Below are 15222 nucleotides of genomic sequence, written 5' to 3' on the forward strand. Positions count from 1 at the left end.
CCCCCCCCCCCTTCCGTTTGCTTTGCGCTCTGCCGGCTCGCCCTGCTTGCCGGTTCCTCGCAGTCTTGTATGGAAACAGGAGAATGTGTAGGATGCAGTTGACGCAGCTGTGGAAGTGCACCGCAGCACTTCGACTTGGCTCAGGTCGGGCAGGGCGGCGGGGTGCCATCCACTTCCTCCCCGGCCCACAGCGCGCGCAGCGCGCGCAGCAGCTCTGGCACACCCGTGCCGTCACGGGCCGAGCTGGCCAGGACGGGGAGGTGGGTGCGCTCACGCAGCGCGCACAGTACGAGTGAGGGGCGGGGGAGCAGGTCGACCTTGTTGGCGATCACGATTGAGGGAAGGGCAGCCAGCGCGGGGGAGTAGGCTGCGATCTCCTCCCGCAATAGCTCGAGCTGCCTCCAAGGCCGCAGGCCCTGGGAGCCTGACGGTGGGAGTGGGAGAGTGTTTCAAGAGCGTGCCCTTGACAGTTGGACACGCCGCTTTGAGTATTCTTTTCACGTCCTGGGCCTGGATCCCGGGTGAGGCTCTCAAGCTTCGACCGCTGAGATGGTCAACATCCCGTTCTTCTCATGTCATTCCACCACCCTCAGTCGCGAGAGCTCTTCTCTATCCCCCAACCAGGACGACAACAGCACACCAAGTCGCACCGTGGAGTCCCGCCGAGGCATCCAGGACGTACGCCAGCGCCCGCGTCCGCTCGACATGCTTGAGGAAAGCGTGGCCAAGGCCCCGGTTCTCAGCGGCCCCGGCGATCAGCCCCGGCACGTCGGCGATGACCATGCGCTCGCCCCAGCCGAGATCCACCACCCCCAGCTGCGGCATGAGCGTGGTGAAGGCGTACGACCCCACCTTGGGCCGGGCGGCGGTCAGCGCGCGCAACAGGCTGGACTTGCCGGCGTTGGGCACGCCCACGAGGCCTGTAGGGGAAGATGGGGGCCAAAGGGAGGTGGGCGTGCGGCCCAGGCGCCAGGTGGTACCAGCTGGGTGGAGACAGCAATTACTACGGAGGGTAAGCAGGGCCGCTTTGTTCTCATAGCAACTCACTCCACACAGCAGCAAGTCGACGTACAAGGCAACTCCCCCCCACCTATGTCTGCCAGGATCTTCATCTCCAGCAGCAGTCGATGCCGCTCCCCCGCCGCCCCGGGCGTGGACTCCCTGGGTGCAGGCCTGTGATGGTTGGGGGAGGGTGAGAAGCACCTTTTCTGAAATCACTTGCATGAGACATGCCACACGCCTTCGGATTTAAGTCAGGCCATGGCGCAGTCACGAGTGGAACACCAAGGGATGCCTCGGGCATCAACATCACACCACCGCATGCCCCAGCCCCGCCAGCTCACCTGTTGGGCAGGGAGCGCATCGCGGCGTTGCCCATGCCCCCGCGGCCGCCCCGCGCTACCACCACCTCCTGCCCCTCCTCCACCAGGTCCGCCAGAACCTCAGTGGGGTAGTGCCGGGGACCCCTACGCTTTTCCGCGCCCGCGCTCGGGCCAGCGCCGGGCTGGCCACCAGCCCCTCCCCCAACCTCGTCGTCGAAGCCGTCCCGCCGGTCGGCATCGACAGCGTCGCCGGTGTAGGCGGTGCGCCAGCGTGCGAGCCAGGGGGGGAGCTCCGCCTCCTCCGGCGGCGGCGCGGCCTCCTCCTGTCCGAGATCTGCGGGCTGACGCGGGGCGCGGCGGCGCAGGACCCCGGCCTGGCCCTGAGCGGGCTGCTGTGCCTCCTCGCCCGCGCCATCCATTGCGGAAGGTTCCAGGATGCGGGACACCAGAGTGCCGAGCGGCACCAGGATCGTGGCGTTGTCACCCGCGCCACCATGCTGGACCCGGGAGGACCCGTGGGAGCCAGGCTCGGCCTTGTGCAGCTGGGCCACACCTGCCAGACTCTTCATCCTGCATGAGGTAAGATGGAGGAGGGGAATCGCACCAACTGCAAGCCGACAGCAGGCTGGCAGGAGGGCGGTGGGGCCAGCACCTTTGCGCCCACGCCAGCACTAGGACGATTGAGTACCTGCCACTGGCTCGCACTATGACGTCTCCACCACTGCCGCCGTTGCCGCCGTCTGCGGTGATCTTGCGTCCTGTGATGTTGCCATGAAGGGGAGGATTGGCCAGGTCTGAACTGAAGGTGCTGGCATCGAGATACACATGGCTTTTGAGACTTGGGATCAAGTTAGCGCACCCCTTTGCATGATCTTTGGCCTTGGAGCAACGAATGCTCTAGCTGCACCATCGACCCTGCACCTCACCAGAGTCCTCCCACTATCAGCCTCACATGCCTCACCCCTGTTGCTCTTTTGTATGCAGCTTGAGGATCCGGAGCCTCCACGCCCGGCCTGCGCTGTCACCACCAATCTATCGATGTATCTTTTGTCTGTGCCTGGCTCTTCCTGCTCAGGCTGTACAGTCTGCAGCTGTCTGAAGGGGATGTACGCTGCCCATCGGTGCGCCTTTCGATACTGGCCCGGGCACCACACTGCCCGCAGAGCTGCCGCTAGGGACATTGGTCGATGGACTCGTTTTCAAATGCTTAAGAATAGGTCATCCGGATCTGGTGAATTTAAATCATCGTACACCGCAGAAAGGGACGTGTTGCTGGGTCACGGTGAAGGCCATGCCGGTAAAGTGCAGACCCTTTGGGCGCAGTTATCCAGGAGTTGATCACATGCAAGGATGCCCACTGATGGTATTTCTCCCCTGCACTACTGATGCAATCTCACTTGTCATGTGTATCTCCTGTGGCTGCCCTGTTTCGACGGGATTCTCGCAGCTCGCGCGCCCTGGCCTCATGCGCTCGCTATTGTCTGATCGGCGAAGAATTGGTCTAGAATGCCGAGAAATTCCCAAAAATATCACATTGTATACGTATTATGTCTTTATATGATCGAACGACTATGTAAGATTGGTATTTTCCTCCTCGGGCGAGTTGACAGTATTGCCATGGCCCATTCATAGTGACCCACCCACCCCTCCTCCTCATTAGATGTGGCGATGAGAGGCATAGCCTCGCTATCGCACGCGCCTGCTCTGTCCATCGCAGCACGCCGGGCCCTGAGCACCACCGTCGAGCCCGGTCCCAGGCGGTTGGTGAGTAGAGTGTAGGGCTCTTGGATTTGCCATGGGTCGCTGGCCTGACCCCCTAGCTGCGCTGCCCCCCATGCTGCCCACACGCCTGACCCAACCACGGTGCACCACTGCAAGTGCAGGTGAGGGACTTCATCCATGACTCCCTCTACCACCCCACGGAGGGCTACTTCAGCAAGGGCCCCTCGGTGGGCACCCCCCCCGCGCCCATCGACTTTGCTTCCCTGGGCAACGAGCTGGCCTACTTCAACCGCGTGCAGGCGCTGTACACTTCCCTCCAGGTCTCTTGGCTGACGCCCGTGGAGATCTTCCAGCCCCACTACGGCGCCGCCGTCGCCGAGTGCGTGGCCGCGCGCTGGCGCGGCGCCGGCGCGCCGGGCGGCCTGCGCATCTTCGAGATCGGCGGCGGCACGGGGACCCTGGCCCAGAATGTGCTGGTGCGTGGATGGGGTGAGGCTGGGGACTGCATCAGCCTGGGGGGTGCAGTGCGTGTGCCTTTGTGTCGAGTACGGCTCTCTGCGTCCCCCCGCCGCTCAGTCACAGGGCCCTCTCGGCTGCCCCTTGCGGGGGGGGGGACATGCACTTGGCGCCCATCGATTTGAGACTTGCCAACTCTTCCAACCTCCATCCTCTCGAGGCCTGCCTCCTCTTCCAACCTCCACCCTCATCAAACCCCCAGGACCACCTGCGGGCCAACCACCCCTCCATCTACGCCGACTGCCGGTACTCCATCGTGGAGATCAGCGCCGCGCTGGCCGCCACGCAGGCGGCACGCCTGGGCGCCGACTCCGGCCACGCCCGGCGCTTCGACGTGCAGCGGCGGGACGCCACGCGCGCCGACGACTGGCCTGCGCACCCTGGCCCCTGCTTCGTGCTGGCCATGGAGGTGCTGGACAACCTGGCGCACGACCTGGTGACGCGGCGCGGCGGCGCCACCTGGCGCCAGGTCAGCGTCGAGGGGGGGGCGGACGGCGACGCAGCGTCACCGCCGCGCGAGGTGGAGGGCGAGGTCGCCGACGAGCACGTGGCGCGCGCGCTGGCGGCCTGGCTTCACGCGGCGCCGCCGCCGCGGCGCGGCCTCGTCCGGCGCGCGGCCGCGCGGCTGCTGCCGGCCGCGCTGGCGCCGCGCGAGGCCGCCTTCCTGCCCACCGCCGCGCTGCGCCTGCTGGATACGCTGCACGCCATGCTGCCGGGGCACGCCCTGCTGGCAGCCGACTTCGACTCGCTGCCAGAGGTCAGCATCCGCGGCGTCAACGCCCCCCTGGTCGCCACCACCGTGAGTCGGGCGGCTGGCCCCGCCCACCCCGGGGGGGGGGGCGCGCAAAGATGCCCGGCCTGACTGAGGTGGCGCCGCCGGTCTATCCAGGGTCGACCAGGCACTTCATCTCTCCCCCGCCCGCTTCTTCCCCTTTGCCTCGCCGTGAATGCCTCTCGCCTTCCAAGCCCCGCTCAATCCCCAAACCCCCCCGGCTCACACAGGAGAAGGGGAGCACGCGCGACCACGGCACCTACCTCGTCCCGCGCGGCACCGCAGACATCTTCTTCCCCACCGACTTCCGGCTGCTGGCGGAGCTGCATGCCGAGGCGGGGTGCGGCGCCGCCAGACCCCGGCCCACCTGCAGCAGCTCCGTCAAGACCGCGGAGTTCATGGGCATCTGGGCGGCGCCGGGGGCGACGCGCACGCGCTCTGGGTACGAGCCGCTGCTGTCCGACTACAGCAACACCTCCGTGTTCCTGGGGGGCTGCCCGGAGCTCTGCGACCCGCCGCTTGGCGAGAGGGTGTAACAGTCAGGCAGCGCGGCAGGAGAGGGAGCGTAGATCCAGGACTCCTTTGTGTGGGGGGGTGCGCTTCTGCCCAGGGAGCGAGCTGGGCATTCAGAGGAGGGGCAGGGCATCAGAAAGCAGGGCATCACTTGGCTGCCTGCATGAGGGTGATGTTGTCGCCCTTGAGCAGAATGCGGCCCAGCGGCTTGCGCGTCTGCCGCTTCACGGAAACCTCCTCGCCCTCGTCCAGCACGAGGTTCATGTATTCATCAAAGCCCTGCGCGGGGGAGGGACGGAGGGCGTGTGTGAAAAGGATGGGAAAGATTCCTCTTGGCAGCACCCAGGGCATGGGATAGTGGCTGCAGGGACATGCAGCTCCCTCCCAGGCGTGCCGGGCTGCGGGTGTGCCAACGTTGCAGCGCTCACAACAGCCACGCTCCACACCATCGATCCTGCAGGAAGCACCCATTCCATCAGAAACAACCATCCCCACTCACGATGATGCGGCCCTCGATGCGCAGGTCGTTGTGGTCGTACAGCCATATTTGGACCTTCTGCCGACTTTGCAAAAACCTGAAAATCAGGTTCTGGAGGTGGGGGCAGAGGGCAGCCGGAGTAGGACGGGGCGCTGTATGGGGCATGATGTAGCACCCGTAGACCCAGCCTGCGCAAGCAGACCCCGTTGTCCGACAGGGCTGCAGCCACCATCACCAACACTCACAATGGGCTGTGTCATGATCCTCTTGACTTTCGGCGCCATGTTGGCAAAATTTTCGACTGCTAAGGCCCAAGAGGGAAGCGAGGCTCAGCCTCTCCGGGTGTGCAGGGCTCGAGCTGCACGAGCTCCGCTGCGATGCCTTCCGTGGCCTGGGTGGATAGTGGTCGGACACAGGCTGTCGGCAGCACCTCAACAGGGTGAGTGGAGCTGACTGTTTCAAGAGGATCAAGACTTCCCGTCGCAGTGGTGACCCAAGCACCAACATGCAGCACACTCGGGTGGCAGAACGCCCATCACGGGAGGAAAGCTGGATCCCCTACAAGCCACGAGCCTGCAAAGTATTTCTAGCTCTGCAGACCTTCATAGATGGCATTTTTCAAAGCAATTGCAGTGTATCCACCAAAAACTTGAAAGGTTTGGGAGCTGAACAGCTTGGTGGTGCGCGCCATCACAAGTCAATCATGCCATCATTCCGTGACAACTCCTCCCATGTCGGCATCTTGTGCGCTTGAGCGCCACTTCCTGTCTTCTTTCCACCCTTCAGCCAACGCTCCCAAGACTAAGGTGCATCATTACGAGGGGAGAGGGGGGCGATTTACTTGTTTATGCTTCCCCATGTCAGCAGGCCATGGCTACCGGAGTCCCCAAAGTTCTTGCACAATAAAACCCGGCATCATCCTCATTACACCCCGCTCCCCACCTTGCGATGTTTGAGGTAGAGGTACAGCGCGGCCCGGGCGTCATCCACTGGGGAGTGCTCCCCATCCTGAATGCTCAGTCCTAGCTCCTCAGCAGACAGCTGCTTGAGGGACCGCGACTTGTACCTCCCCCCTTGTGCCTATTCGGAGGTGGCAGCCAAACGCATCATTCATGAGTGAAAAAGGGAGTGGGACCAGGCCAACTCTCAGCCTCTTGACAACAATGTCAAGCAATGATGATAGCCTGGGTCCGGAAGGGCTCACCTGCTGGAACATGAAGGGCGGGTATCTGGCCGTGTCCCGCGACCCTGTCGCTGGATGGCTCATCTCGAGCGCCTGTGGACGCCAGAAGGGAGAGGGAGGTGGACCTTGGGAAAGAGGCAGTGGCAATTGCCCAGGAGTCAGCATAGCACACCAAACGGTTCCATACCCATCACATATGCCTGCACTGCTTCACGCACCATTCAAATCCACTGCTGATGCCCTCATACAAACAGGCTCTGCAGCCCCCACTGGCACGCTGCAATCCTCGCCCATAGGCCCGGCCCGGCCTCACCTCCAGATCGTTGTGCAGCGCGTGGCCGACCAGGACCCTGCCTGTCACCAGGTCTTTGACCCAGGCCTGCACAACCTCCCGGGGCCAAGCCTGGTCCAGATCTTTGGGTCGGATGCCTGGCAAGGGGAAAGGTATTGCAGCAGAGCGACTCAGCACGTCAATCATGGTAGCAGGTACTTGCAGAATGCATCACTTGTTCCTGACCACGTGCATGCCTAGCCATGCCCCTCCACCCACCGCTGAACTTGGTGCGGTAGTCGGTGACCCGCTCCTTCTGCTGCACATGGACATCCAGCAGGATGCCGCCTTCAGCATTCACGATACACACCCTGGGGTGATTTGAGGCATTCCCATCTGACTGTTGGGGATGAGAACGCAGCGCTCGCGGCAAGGGAGGGACACAGGCAGTCTCCTTCCGTCCAGAAGCTTTGATACACTTGCCCAGCAGCGGAGTGGAGCGGAGAAGGTAGGAACCCCGCTCGCACCTTGCCAGGGAGGACCTCTCCCCGTCGGGCCCGACGCCCACCATCTCGCAGTCCAGAGCCAGCACGGCCGTGACGGGGTTCGTGCGGGAAGAGGGGGTGACGCCCCGGCCGCTGTTTGTACCTGCACCCGGCGTTGTGTCCGTCGCTGGCAGTCTGTTCGCTCTCGGCTTCTTCTTGGTCGTAGCCAGCACGGCCTTGAGTGCAGCCCAGTTGGGGGCTGCCACAATGGCACCGGAGGCAGAGGCCTTGGGGGCCGGCGGCACCACCGTCGCCGGCAGCGACTGCACTACCTGTTGTGCTGGTGGGGCTGCTGCCTTCGGGCCCTTTCTCCGCCGCTTTTCAGGGGGTGCTGTCGCGTGTGGGGCTTCTGTCTTTCCAGCAGTGTGGACTTGCGCCCCATGAGTGGTGGGGCGTGGAGTGTCCGAGCTTCCGCGAGGTGCTGGGGCACACCCATCGGCTGCCTTAGTGTGCACAGGCTGCTTGCCGACCGGGGAAGGGCCAGCTACATCAAGGGCGCCCACCTGCGGCGCGACAGGTGCTGCTACTGCTGGTTTGAATTTATTGCCTTTGACGTGAGGCATGCTGGTGGGTGCGATGCCTCGTGCACCGGGAACGCACCGAGACCAGTGCTCAACTAGTTGCCGCCCGTGACGCAACAAGTCACTTTGGGAGGCAGGCCGCTCGTAACGATACTTGAAGCAGTTCGAGGTTGATGTTTTGAGTTAGTATACATAAACTGTATTGCGTCTGCTTTGTGCGCTCGAGTTGGGGCCGATGGGCAAGTGGTCATGCGCCCAAACGCGCCGGCGCCCTGGCACCTAGGGATCTCCCTTAGTGGGGTGCATGCTGCACTAGGAACAGAGTTGCCCTGTAGGCATAATCAAAAGTGATGCTAGATACTATCCAAGATCCATGGAGGCCAGTATAGGTCGATCTTATGCGTGCATCTTGGTTCGGAGATGCTGCCCATGGTGGTATTCGCATGCTGACCCTATCGCATGTGCAAACAAGACCCAATCCCCATCACGCCCTCCGTTCTCCTCATTGATCGAGCTTGACGAGTCCTCCACATGGGTGCTTTGTGAATGCAGCACACACCTGTGATCGTTCAAAATTCGATCATCAGTGGACCCCACGTGCCTCCCCCTCCCACACACATTCAGTGTGGGTTCGATCCGAGGGTGAATGGCACGAGGACTTTTCGCCCATGCCTTAAGAGTGTGGTCGCGGGGTCTAGAGGAGCTTGAGTTCCTAGGATCCAATTTACACACGCCTATTCGCATTTTTAAAGTGTCGGCAGCATGAGGGAAGAGATGACCCCCGGCTCAGCACCTCCGGCTCTGCCTGGCCGTGCGCCCAAAGCCCCGGGTGACCTCCTGCTGACCCTTTGTCGCTTCTTCAACATGGTGACCATAATCTGCAGTCTGGTGTGTGCCGCCGCTTTCGGCATGGCCATCGCAGTGCGGGTGCACGCGCCAGACAAGGTGAGAGCCGGGTTAACTACCCTGAGCCAGGGCAGGTCGCCCTGAACGTTTGCCATATATCGACAGCTTCCCTCCGTCTTAAGCCGACACTCAATTTCATTTACAGGACATCTACTACCTCTCGGGCCAAGCGGTACGCGTGTACGGCTTGCTGACGGCCATCCTGGTGGTATTTGTGGAGCTAGAGGTGGCCGCCCTGGCTGCCTGGTGGCCCCTCCTGGAGATCTGGATAGGCCGGGCGATGCTGCAGAGCTTCGTAGGAGTTCTCACGTACAGGTGTGGTAGGGAGGCTGAGGACAGGCTCGTGTTATCATGCAGGTGCATCACTGGTGGTCAAGGTGTCTTGGTGAAGGTGCAGAATATGCAACACATCGAGAGTCAATCCGGTCAAGGTCCACCCAATTCGATTTGCAAGCCTCTGCTAGACCCTACCTCTCACCCTCCCTCCCCGCTTTGCATGTGCAGGGAGGCCCTCCCCCGTGGCGACACCGACTTCCACCGCAGCCTGGCGCTGTACCGCGGCATCGCCAGCGTCGCCCTCCTGGTATGCTCGGGGGTGTATGCCGTGGGCTGGATAAGCTGCCTAGGTACCATCAAACACAGTGAGTTATGTTTATACATAATGTTATACCTTGTTTTTAGCGATGAGGGGGAATTTGTTGCCGGGTCAGGACTGGGGTGCATTGCCAGAATGCTTTGCATCCATACCATGGTGTTGATCCTGGTCTGCTTTGGATTCCCGAGATAAATGCATCCAGGCCACCGCGTAAACCTTCCTTTGTTCTACCATTCCAGTCCGGACACGTCGCGACCAGCGACTACGGAAGGCACAGGCAGAGTACGAGGCCCTGGAGAGGCGGAGGGCCGAGCTGCAGCGGCTCCTGGTGACTGAGCCCGCCATCTGAAGCTTGGACTTTGTGACCATGGTGGTGATGGTTCCAGCATCCCATTCCCGTCCCCTTGAATCCCTCTGTATGGCAATGATATGCGGTCTGGCACCCAAGCGATGCAGTGTGACGGGTCGCTTGCTCTATTTAACATTTGTGCAATGCAATGTCTCTGTACACCAAGAAGTGATGGCAATCAGGTACATGTACAAAAATGCGTGTGGAATGAAGGCCCTTGGTGGCAATGTACAAGCTCTGCATGTTATATTCTCCCGTAAAAGAAAGAAACTGTCACTCGCTGGGCTTGGCGTGTGGTCTTTGGGTGGATCGCGCCTCGGCCTGTCCTAACTGGGAGGGCGCGCTCAATTGGACTCCTGGCCATCCACATTGTACTACGGCCTATGGTCGACCTGCACATAAAAATTCCATCTTTAAAACCAAATGTAATATAGGGAAGCGTCGCATGCCGCAGCAGTCCCCGCGATGAATAACCTGCAGACGCTGGGGCTCACCCAGGGCCGAGCGGTAGAAGGGGCCTCTGTTGCGCACGTGTGCAGGGATGAGGACAGGGACAGGCTACTCCTGTGGATGCAAGATGGCAGCTTCCACTGGTACTGCCCCAGTACCTCACAGGTGGATGCCCGGGATGAGTGTCTGTGAGGGAAGGCTATCAGTGCACCGGTCATGGAGGATGTTGAGCTCCATGACCGAGAGCTTCGTCTCGCGGCGTCCCTCGCAGCGCCAGGAGCTCGGCAGGGTAGACACGCCATGCAATGGCGTCACGGCGTTCCTCTGGACGCCAGAGGCGGATGGAGTGCTGGTGGGCACCCGGGGCGGGGACCTCCTGCTCATCACCTTCCCACCGGGGGCGGGCCCCAGCGTGGAGGAGATTGGGTACGTCGAGGGCGGGGTGAAAGGCGCGGCGTGGAGCCCCGACGGCATGCGCCTGGTCCTTGTCAGCGGCAATGGACAGCTGCTCATCATGTCAGAGGTGCGATCAGATGCTGGCTACGTCATGGGAAACTGGGGTCGCTCCATGGAGGATTGAGGCTGACCAGCGCCATCTGTGCGTGCACACAACTTCTTCGAGTATGGACAGGCTTTTTGTGACCAGGTGTACCACCTGGACCCAGAGTGGTTCACAGCGAATTGTGTGGCCCCTTTTCCTAGTGTGACAACGTCACCAGGTGACAACCAGCCCCCCTCATTCCCACTCGTCCTGCATCCATGCCCTCCAAACCTCCACGCCGCCAGGACTGGAATCCCCTGCTGGAGGCCGCCATCGACCATGGGCAACCCATCGGCTCTGCCAGCGTGGAGTGGAGGGCTGATGGGGCCTGCTTCGCCACGGCCACTGCGGGCGGCCCCTCCGACACCCATGCCCTCTGCATCTGGGACGGCGTGAGTGGGGAGGTGACGGCGCGGGGCGAGGCGGCACCGGGGCTCACCCAGCTGCTGAGCTGGCAGCCCAACGGCCGCCACCTGTACACCGTGCAGCGGCTGGGTGCAGTGGCAGCCGGCAGCGAGGCGCCCGCCGCTGCGGCCCGCCCGCTGGAGAGCCACGTCGCGGCTTGGAAGCGCGAGGCGCGAAGACGCGAGGCCGCCGCGGCCGCCGCGGCCGCCGAGCAAGGGCCGGCGCGCCCCACCCACCGCGTGGTCCTGTGGGAGCGCAACGGGCTCCAGCACGGCGGCTTCGACCTGGTGGCGCCGGGCGGGGAAGGCGCTGTGGTCACGGGGCTGGGCTGGAGCCCCGGCTCGGAGGTGCTGGCCGTGGCATGCAGCCAGGAAGACGGAAGCGGCACCACGAGCGCCGCGCTGCAGCTCTGGACGCGCAGCAACTGGCACTGGTACTGCAAGGGCGAGCGCAGGTTCGAGGGGTGCGGCGCGCTGCGCGCGCTGTGGGGCGGCGCCGCCGCCAGTCTGACGCTCGACGTCGTTGCTACCTCCAGCGACGTTACCAGGGTGAGTCGGCGGTGTTGTCCATGAGTCGGGGAGCAGGGGGATGTGTTTGGTCGTGAAGTGGTGAGCGCTGGTGTGCACCGCACATGATCGCCTTCGCCCTGCGCCCCACCAGGAGCCCACCTCCTGCCCCTCCCCCTTTTCCTCAATTCTCAAATTCACAGCTCGAATTAAGCCAGCTGGAGGACGTCAGCCGGCTGGGCACGGCGGCGGTGCTGGACGGGCGGCGGCTGGCGCTGACGCCGCTGCGCCGCGCGGTGGTGCCGCCGCCACTGGCCGCCGCCTCGCTCCTCCTGCCCTGCCCCGCGCTGTGCTGCGCGCTGCGCGCCGCGCCGGGGGAGCCCGAGACGCTGGCCGCCTGCCTGGCCGACGGCCGCCTGGCCCTGAGCCGGGCTCCATGCGACGACGCCTGGGAGGGCGAGGCGCGGCCGCCGCAGCTCCTCCTCCCCTGCCTGGGCGCGGGCGAGGCGGCGCGGCTGAAGCGCGCGGTGTGGACCGATGCGACCCGCCTCGTCCTGGTGCTGGCGGGCGAGAGGGAAGCTGGTCGCGATGGCCAGGGAGACGGCGGCGCCCTGCACGACGCAGGCCTGGACCTGGAGATTCGTTGGGGCGGCGAGCAGCTCGGCGGGGCCGGCCTGCGGGCCCGCGGCGCCTTCGAGTTCCCAGGCCGCGTGCTGACCGCGCAAGGCCCCGTCTTCCAGCTGGCCTGCGGCGGCGTGGTCACGCTCCGCCGCGACTCGGCTGGCGCTGGCAGTGATGGGACTGGCAATGCCTGCGGTGACAGCAGCGCGACCGACGGCGTGCGCCTGGACCCCGGCCCCGCCTTCAAGGCGCCCTGCCCCGTCATGGCCGTGCTGCCCGAGGCCAGGCCGCATGCCACCCCGTTGGCGCTGTACGGCGTGTCGCGGCGCGGGGAGCTATGGTGTGCGGGGGCGGCCCGCCCGGTCGCCGAGGGCGTGACCTCGCTGGCCCTACGCCCCGGTGGTTCCGGTGCGTGTGACTCCCCACCCCCCCTTGCGCCCTGGCTGCTCTTCACCGGCCGCGACGGCCGGCTGCACACGCGGCGGGCATCGGTGCCGGGGAACACAGCCGCGCCCGAGGCATCGGCCCCTGCACCACCAGCGCTGGCGGCGCGCGCTGTGGAGGCCGGGGCGCGTCTGGTGGCGGCCCCCCCCGGGTCGCACTGCGCAGTGCTGTGCCTGCCGCGCGGCAACCTGGAGGCGGTGTGCCCACGCGCGCTGGTGCTGGCCTCGCTGGCAGCCTCGCTGGCGGCCGGCGACGTCGCCGCAGCCTGGGCCCTGGCCACGCAGCAGCGCGTCGACCTCAACCTGCTGGTCGACGCGCGCTGGCCGCGCGTGCTGCATGACGCGCCGCGCTTTCTCGCCGCGCTGGGCGAGGACCAGGCCGTGGCGGACCTGCTGTCCGCGCTGCGGCCAGGCTCTGTGCTGGCGCCAGGCGGCGTCTACGCTGGCGCCGAGGGTTTTGGGGGGGATGGCGGCGATGGGGAGGGTCTGAGGCAGGGTCACGACGGCGGCGCATACGGGCTTGAGGGCCCACCGCCGTCGTCTCGAGCCGACGCCCAGACCGACGAAAAGGTCACGAAAGTCTGCGCGGCCTTCCGGGACGCCATCCTGGCCGGCCCGGGCCGCGCCTTCCTCCGCTCCCTGCTGGTCAGCCACTCGCGGTGCGGTGACCTGGAGGGCGCCATGCGCCTGCTCCGTCAGGTCAAGGACGCCGCCATGGAGGTGGGTAGTGGATGATCATGAGTTGAGGTGAGCGTTGTTGGTAAGTCGGGATGACCCAGCATCCTTCTACGAAGATTGGTGATCAAGATGAACGCGGCTGTGCCGTCCACACGCCTGCAGGAGGATGGAGTGACACTGGAAGGCCCCAGCCCCACACCAGGCAACCAGCTGCCCCGGCCGCCCAGCGCGGAGGACGGCCTGCGCCACCTGCTGCTGACCAGCAGCGCCGATGAGCTTTACGCCACGGCGCTGGGCATGTACGAGCTGGACCTGGCCTACATGGTGATCGCTCACAGCCAGAAGGACCCAGGGGAGTACCTGCAGGAGCTGGGGCGGTTTGCTGCGGAGCGCGACGTGGTGCTCCGGCGCGTCGCCATCGACCGCCACCTGCGCCAGCACGAGGCCGCGCTGCGCGGCCTGCTGGAGGCGGGGCCGGCGCACTTTGGCGCCGCGCTGCAGCTGGCGGCGCAGCATGGCCTGCTGCGCAAGATGCTGCATCTGTGCCGAGGTGGGCAGGATTGCTGTTTTATGCTTGAGGGGGGAGGGAAAGAGGGGTCGAGGGTGGGTCTGACAGGGGTCACTCCCCTGCTGCCCGATGCGCAGCGGCGTCGAGATTGGCCCAGGCGCCCAGCCGGGCACCATCAGAAGGAACGATGGCGCCTTTGTCCATGGTCAGGCCCGAAACCCCTCCAACTCCCCTCCTTCCCTCACTCGACCTCCCAGACGACCAGGAGCAGCGGCGAGCGGTGCTCCGCGCCTACGCAGAGTCCCTGGAGACCAGGGGTCTGTATGAGGACGCGGGCCTGGCGTTCGTTACGGCGGGGCTGATGCGCGAGGCGCTGGCGGCCTACCGCGGCGGGCTCCACTGGCGCCCCGCCCTCACTCTGGCCGGTGGGTGAAGGGGGGGAGGAACCTGGTATGGGGGTTTATGGGCTGCTGTTGGCTGAGGGACCTTGGGACAGGATTTGAGTCCTGTGCACGTGCAGAGACAAGGCGGTGCTGAATCGGCAGGCAGGCATCACCGATGTCTCCCCGCGGAGATCTTCGCGGCTTGGAGCCGCATCCGGCCCTGCGCAAGGCTCATTCACAGAGCGATCGCTGCCTCACCCTGCCAACCACCGTGCATCACAACAACCACCTCCAAGGCAAGCTGGGCCTACGGGTTGAGGGCGTGCGGGAGCTGGCCATGGAACTGGCGGACGAGCTGGTGTCGGCATCGCGCCCCGCGGAGGCCGCCGCGGTGCGGCTGGAGTACTGTCGCGACGTGGACGCGGCCGCCGCGCTGCTGGCGGCGGCCAGGGAGTGGCGCGAGGGCGCGCGCGTCGCCGCCTCCCACGCCCGCCCCGACCTGCTGGACCGGGTGCTGGCCCCCGCGGCCGCCGCGCGCGCAGCGGAGGTGTTTGAGGACGTGCGGGAGAGCGCGGCGCGCGTGGCCAAGTACGCGGCGCGCCTGGAGCACCTGGCGGCGCGGCGGCGGGACCTGGCGGCTGCCCTTGCGGCGGCCGAGGCGGAGCGGGGGCAGGAGGGGGGGGATGATCGGGACGGATCCGACGCGGGGCGCGGGCCCGGGTCCGACGCCGGCGACGACGCGGCGTCGGAGGCCAGCGGTGTGACCGAGCTGAGCGCGTATACTGACGCCAGCCTGGCGCCCAGCTCGCAGAGCACGCGCAGCGGGCACAGCAGCGCGTCCACACTGGGCGGCAAACGCAGGCAGAGCGCCAAATCGAAGCGCAAGGCGTCCAGCCTGCGCGTGCGCCAAGGCAGCCCCGAGGAGGAGGACCAGCTGGCCAACCACCTGCTGTCGCAGGCGCCCAGCGCCGCCTTCTGCGCCGAGGGGTTGGGG

The 15222-nt window shown here is 65.1% G+C and overlaps 6 protein-coding genes across 6 annotated transcripts in view; 3 read left to right on the forward strand and 3 right to left on the reverse strand.

Annotated features, from left to right (window-relative positions):
• Positions 1-140: 140 nt before the first annotated feature.
• On the reverse strand, positions 141-2191 carry F751_1479 (GTPase obg; the record flags this gene model as incomplete). The annotated part of the gene is made up of 7 exons (XM_011400459.1): positions 141-424; positions 651-920; positions 1091-1173; positions 1315-1343; positions 1529-1892; positions 1975-2080; positions 2182-2191. 7 exons carry the CDS (start codon positions 2189-2191, stop codon positions 141-143), a joined length of 1146 nt encoding a protein of 381 aa, XP_011398761.1.
• Positions 2192-2990: 799 nt separating this feature from the next.
• On the forward strand, positions 2991-4868 carry F751_1480 (hypothetical protein; the record flags this gene model as incomplete). The annotated part of the gene is made up of 4 exons (XM_011400460.1): positions 2991-3086; positions 3763-4029; positions 4216-4359; positions 4563-4868. 4 exons carry the CDS (start codon positions 2991-2993, stop codon positions 4866-4868), a joined length of 813 nt encoding a protein of 270 aa, XP_011398762.1.
• Positions 4869-4992: 124 nt separating this feature from the next.
• F751_1481 (Small nuclear ribonucleoprotein E) lies at positions 4993-5607 on the reverse strand (the record flags this gene model as incomplete). The annotated part of the gene is made up of 3 exons (XM_011400461.1): positions 4993-5124; positions 5345-5434; positions 5569-5607. The coding sequence occupies 3 exons, from the start codon at positions 5605-5607 to the stop codon at positions 4993-4995; spliced, it is 261 nt and encodes an 86-aa protein (XP_011398763.1).
• A 640-nt stretch (positions 5608-6247) lies between these two features.
• Positions 6248-7348, reverse strand: F751_1482 (RNA exonuclease 4; the record flags this gene model as incomplete). The annotated part of the gene is made up of 5 exons (XM_011400462.1): positions 6248-6403; positions 6528-6599; positions 6820-6935; positions 7057-7148; positions 7305-7348. The coding sequence occupies 5 exons, from the start codon at positions 7346-7348 to the stop codon at positions 6248-6250; spliced, it is 480 nt and encodes a 159-aa protein (XP_011398764.1).
• A 1359-nt stretch (positions 7349-8707) lies between these two features.
• Positions 8708-9693, forward strand: F751_1483 (hypothetical protein; the record flags this gene model as incomplete). Its single annotated transcript, XM_011400463.1, has 4 exons — positions 8708-8788; positions 8895-9064; positions 9254-9375; positions 9584-9693. 4 exons carry the CDS (start codon positions 8708-8710, stop codon positions 9691-9693), a joined length of 483 nt encoding a protein of 160 aa, XP_011398765.1.
• Positions 9694-10378: 685 nt separating this feature from the next.
• The window catches only part of F751_1484 (Elongator complex protein 1), a gene marked incomplete at both ends in the record, with an annotated part of 6244 nt that continues 1400 nt past the window's right edge, over positions 10379-15222 (forward strand). The window contains 9 exons of the mRNA XM_011400464.1: positions 10379-10666; positions 10930-11238; positions 11344-11637; positions 11799-11846; positions 11976-12237; positions 12301-13379; positions 13500-13887; positions 14103-14270; positions 14525-15129. Coding sequence (XP_011398766.1) covers positions 10379-10666; positions 10930-11238; positions 11344-11637; positions 11799-11846; positions 11976-12237; positions 12301-13379; positions 13500-13887; positions 14103-14270; positions 14525-15129 — 3441 coding nt within the window. The remainder of the gene's footprint in view (positions 10667-10929; positions 11239-11343; positions 11638-11798; positions 11847-11975; positions 12238-12300; positions 13380-13499; positions 13888-14102; positions 14271-14524; positions 15130-15222) is intronic.

The sequence above is a fragment of the Auxenochlorella protothecoides genome (genome assembly GCF_000733215.1).
Source record: "Auxenochlorella protothecoides strain 0710 unplaced genomic scaffold scaffold14, whole genome shotgun sequence".
Taxonomy (NCBI): Eukaryota; Viridiplantae; Chlorophyta; class Trebouxiophyceae; order Chlorellales; family Chlorellaceae; genus Auxenochlorella; species Auxenochlorella protothecoides.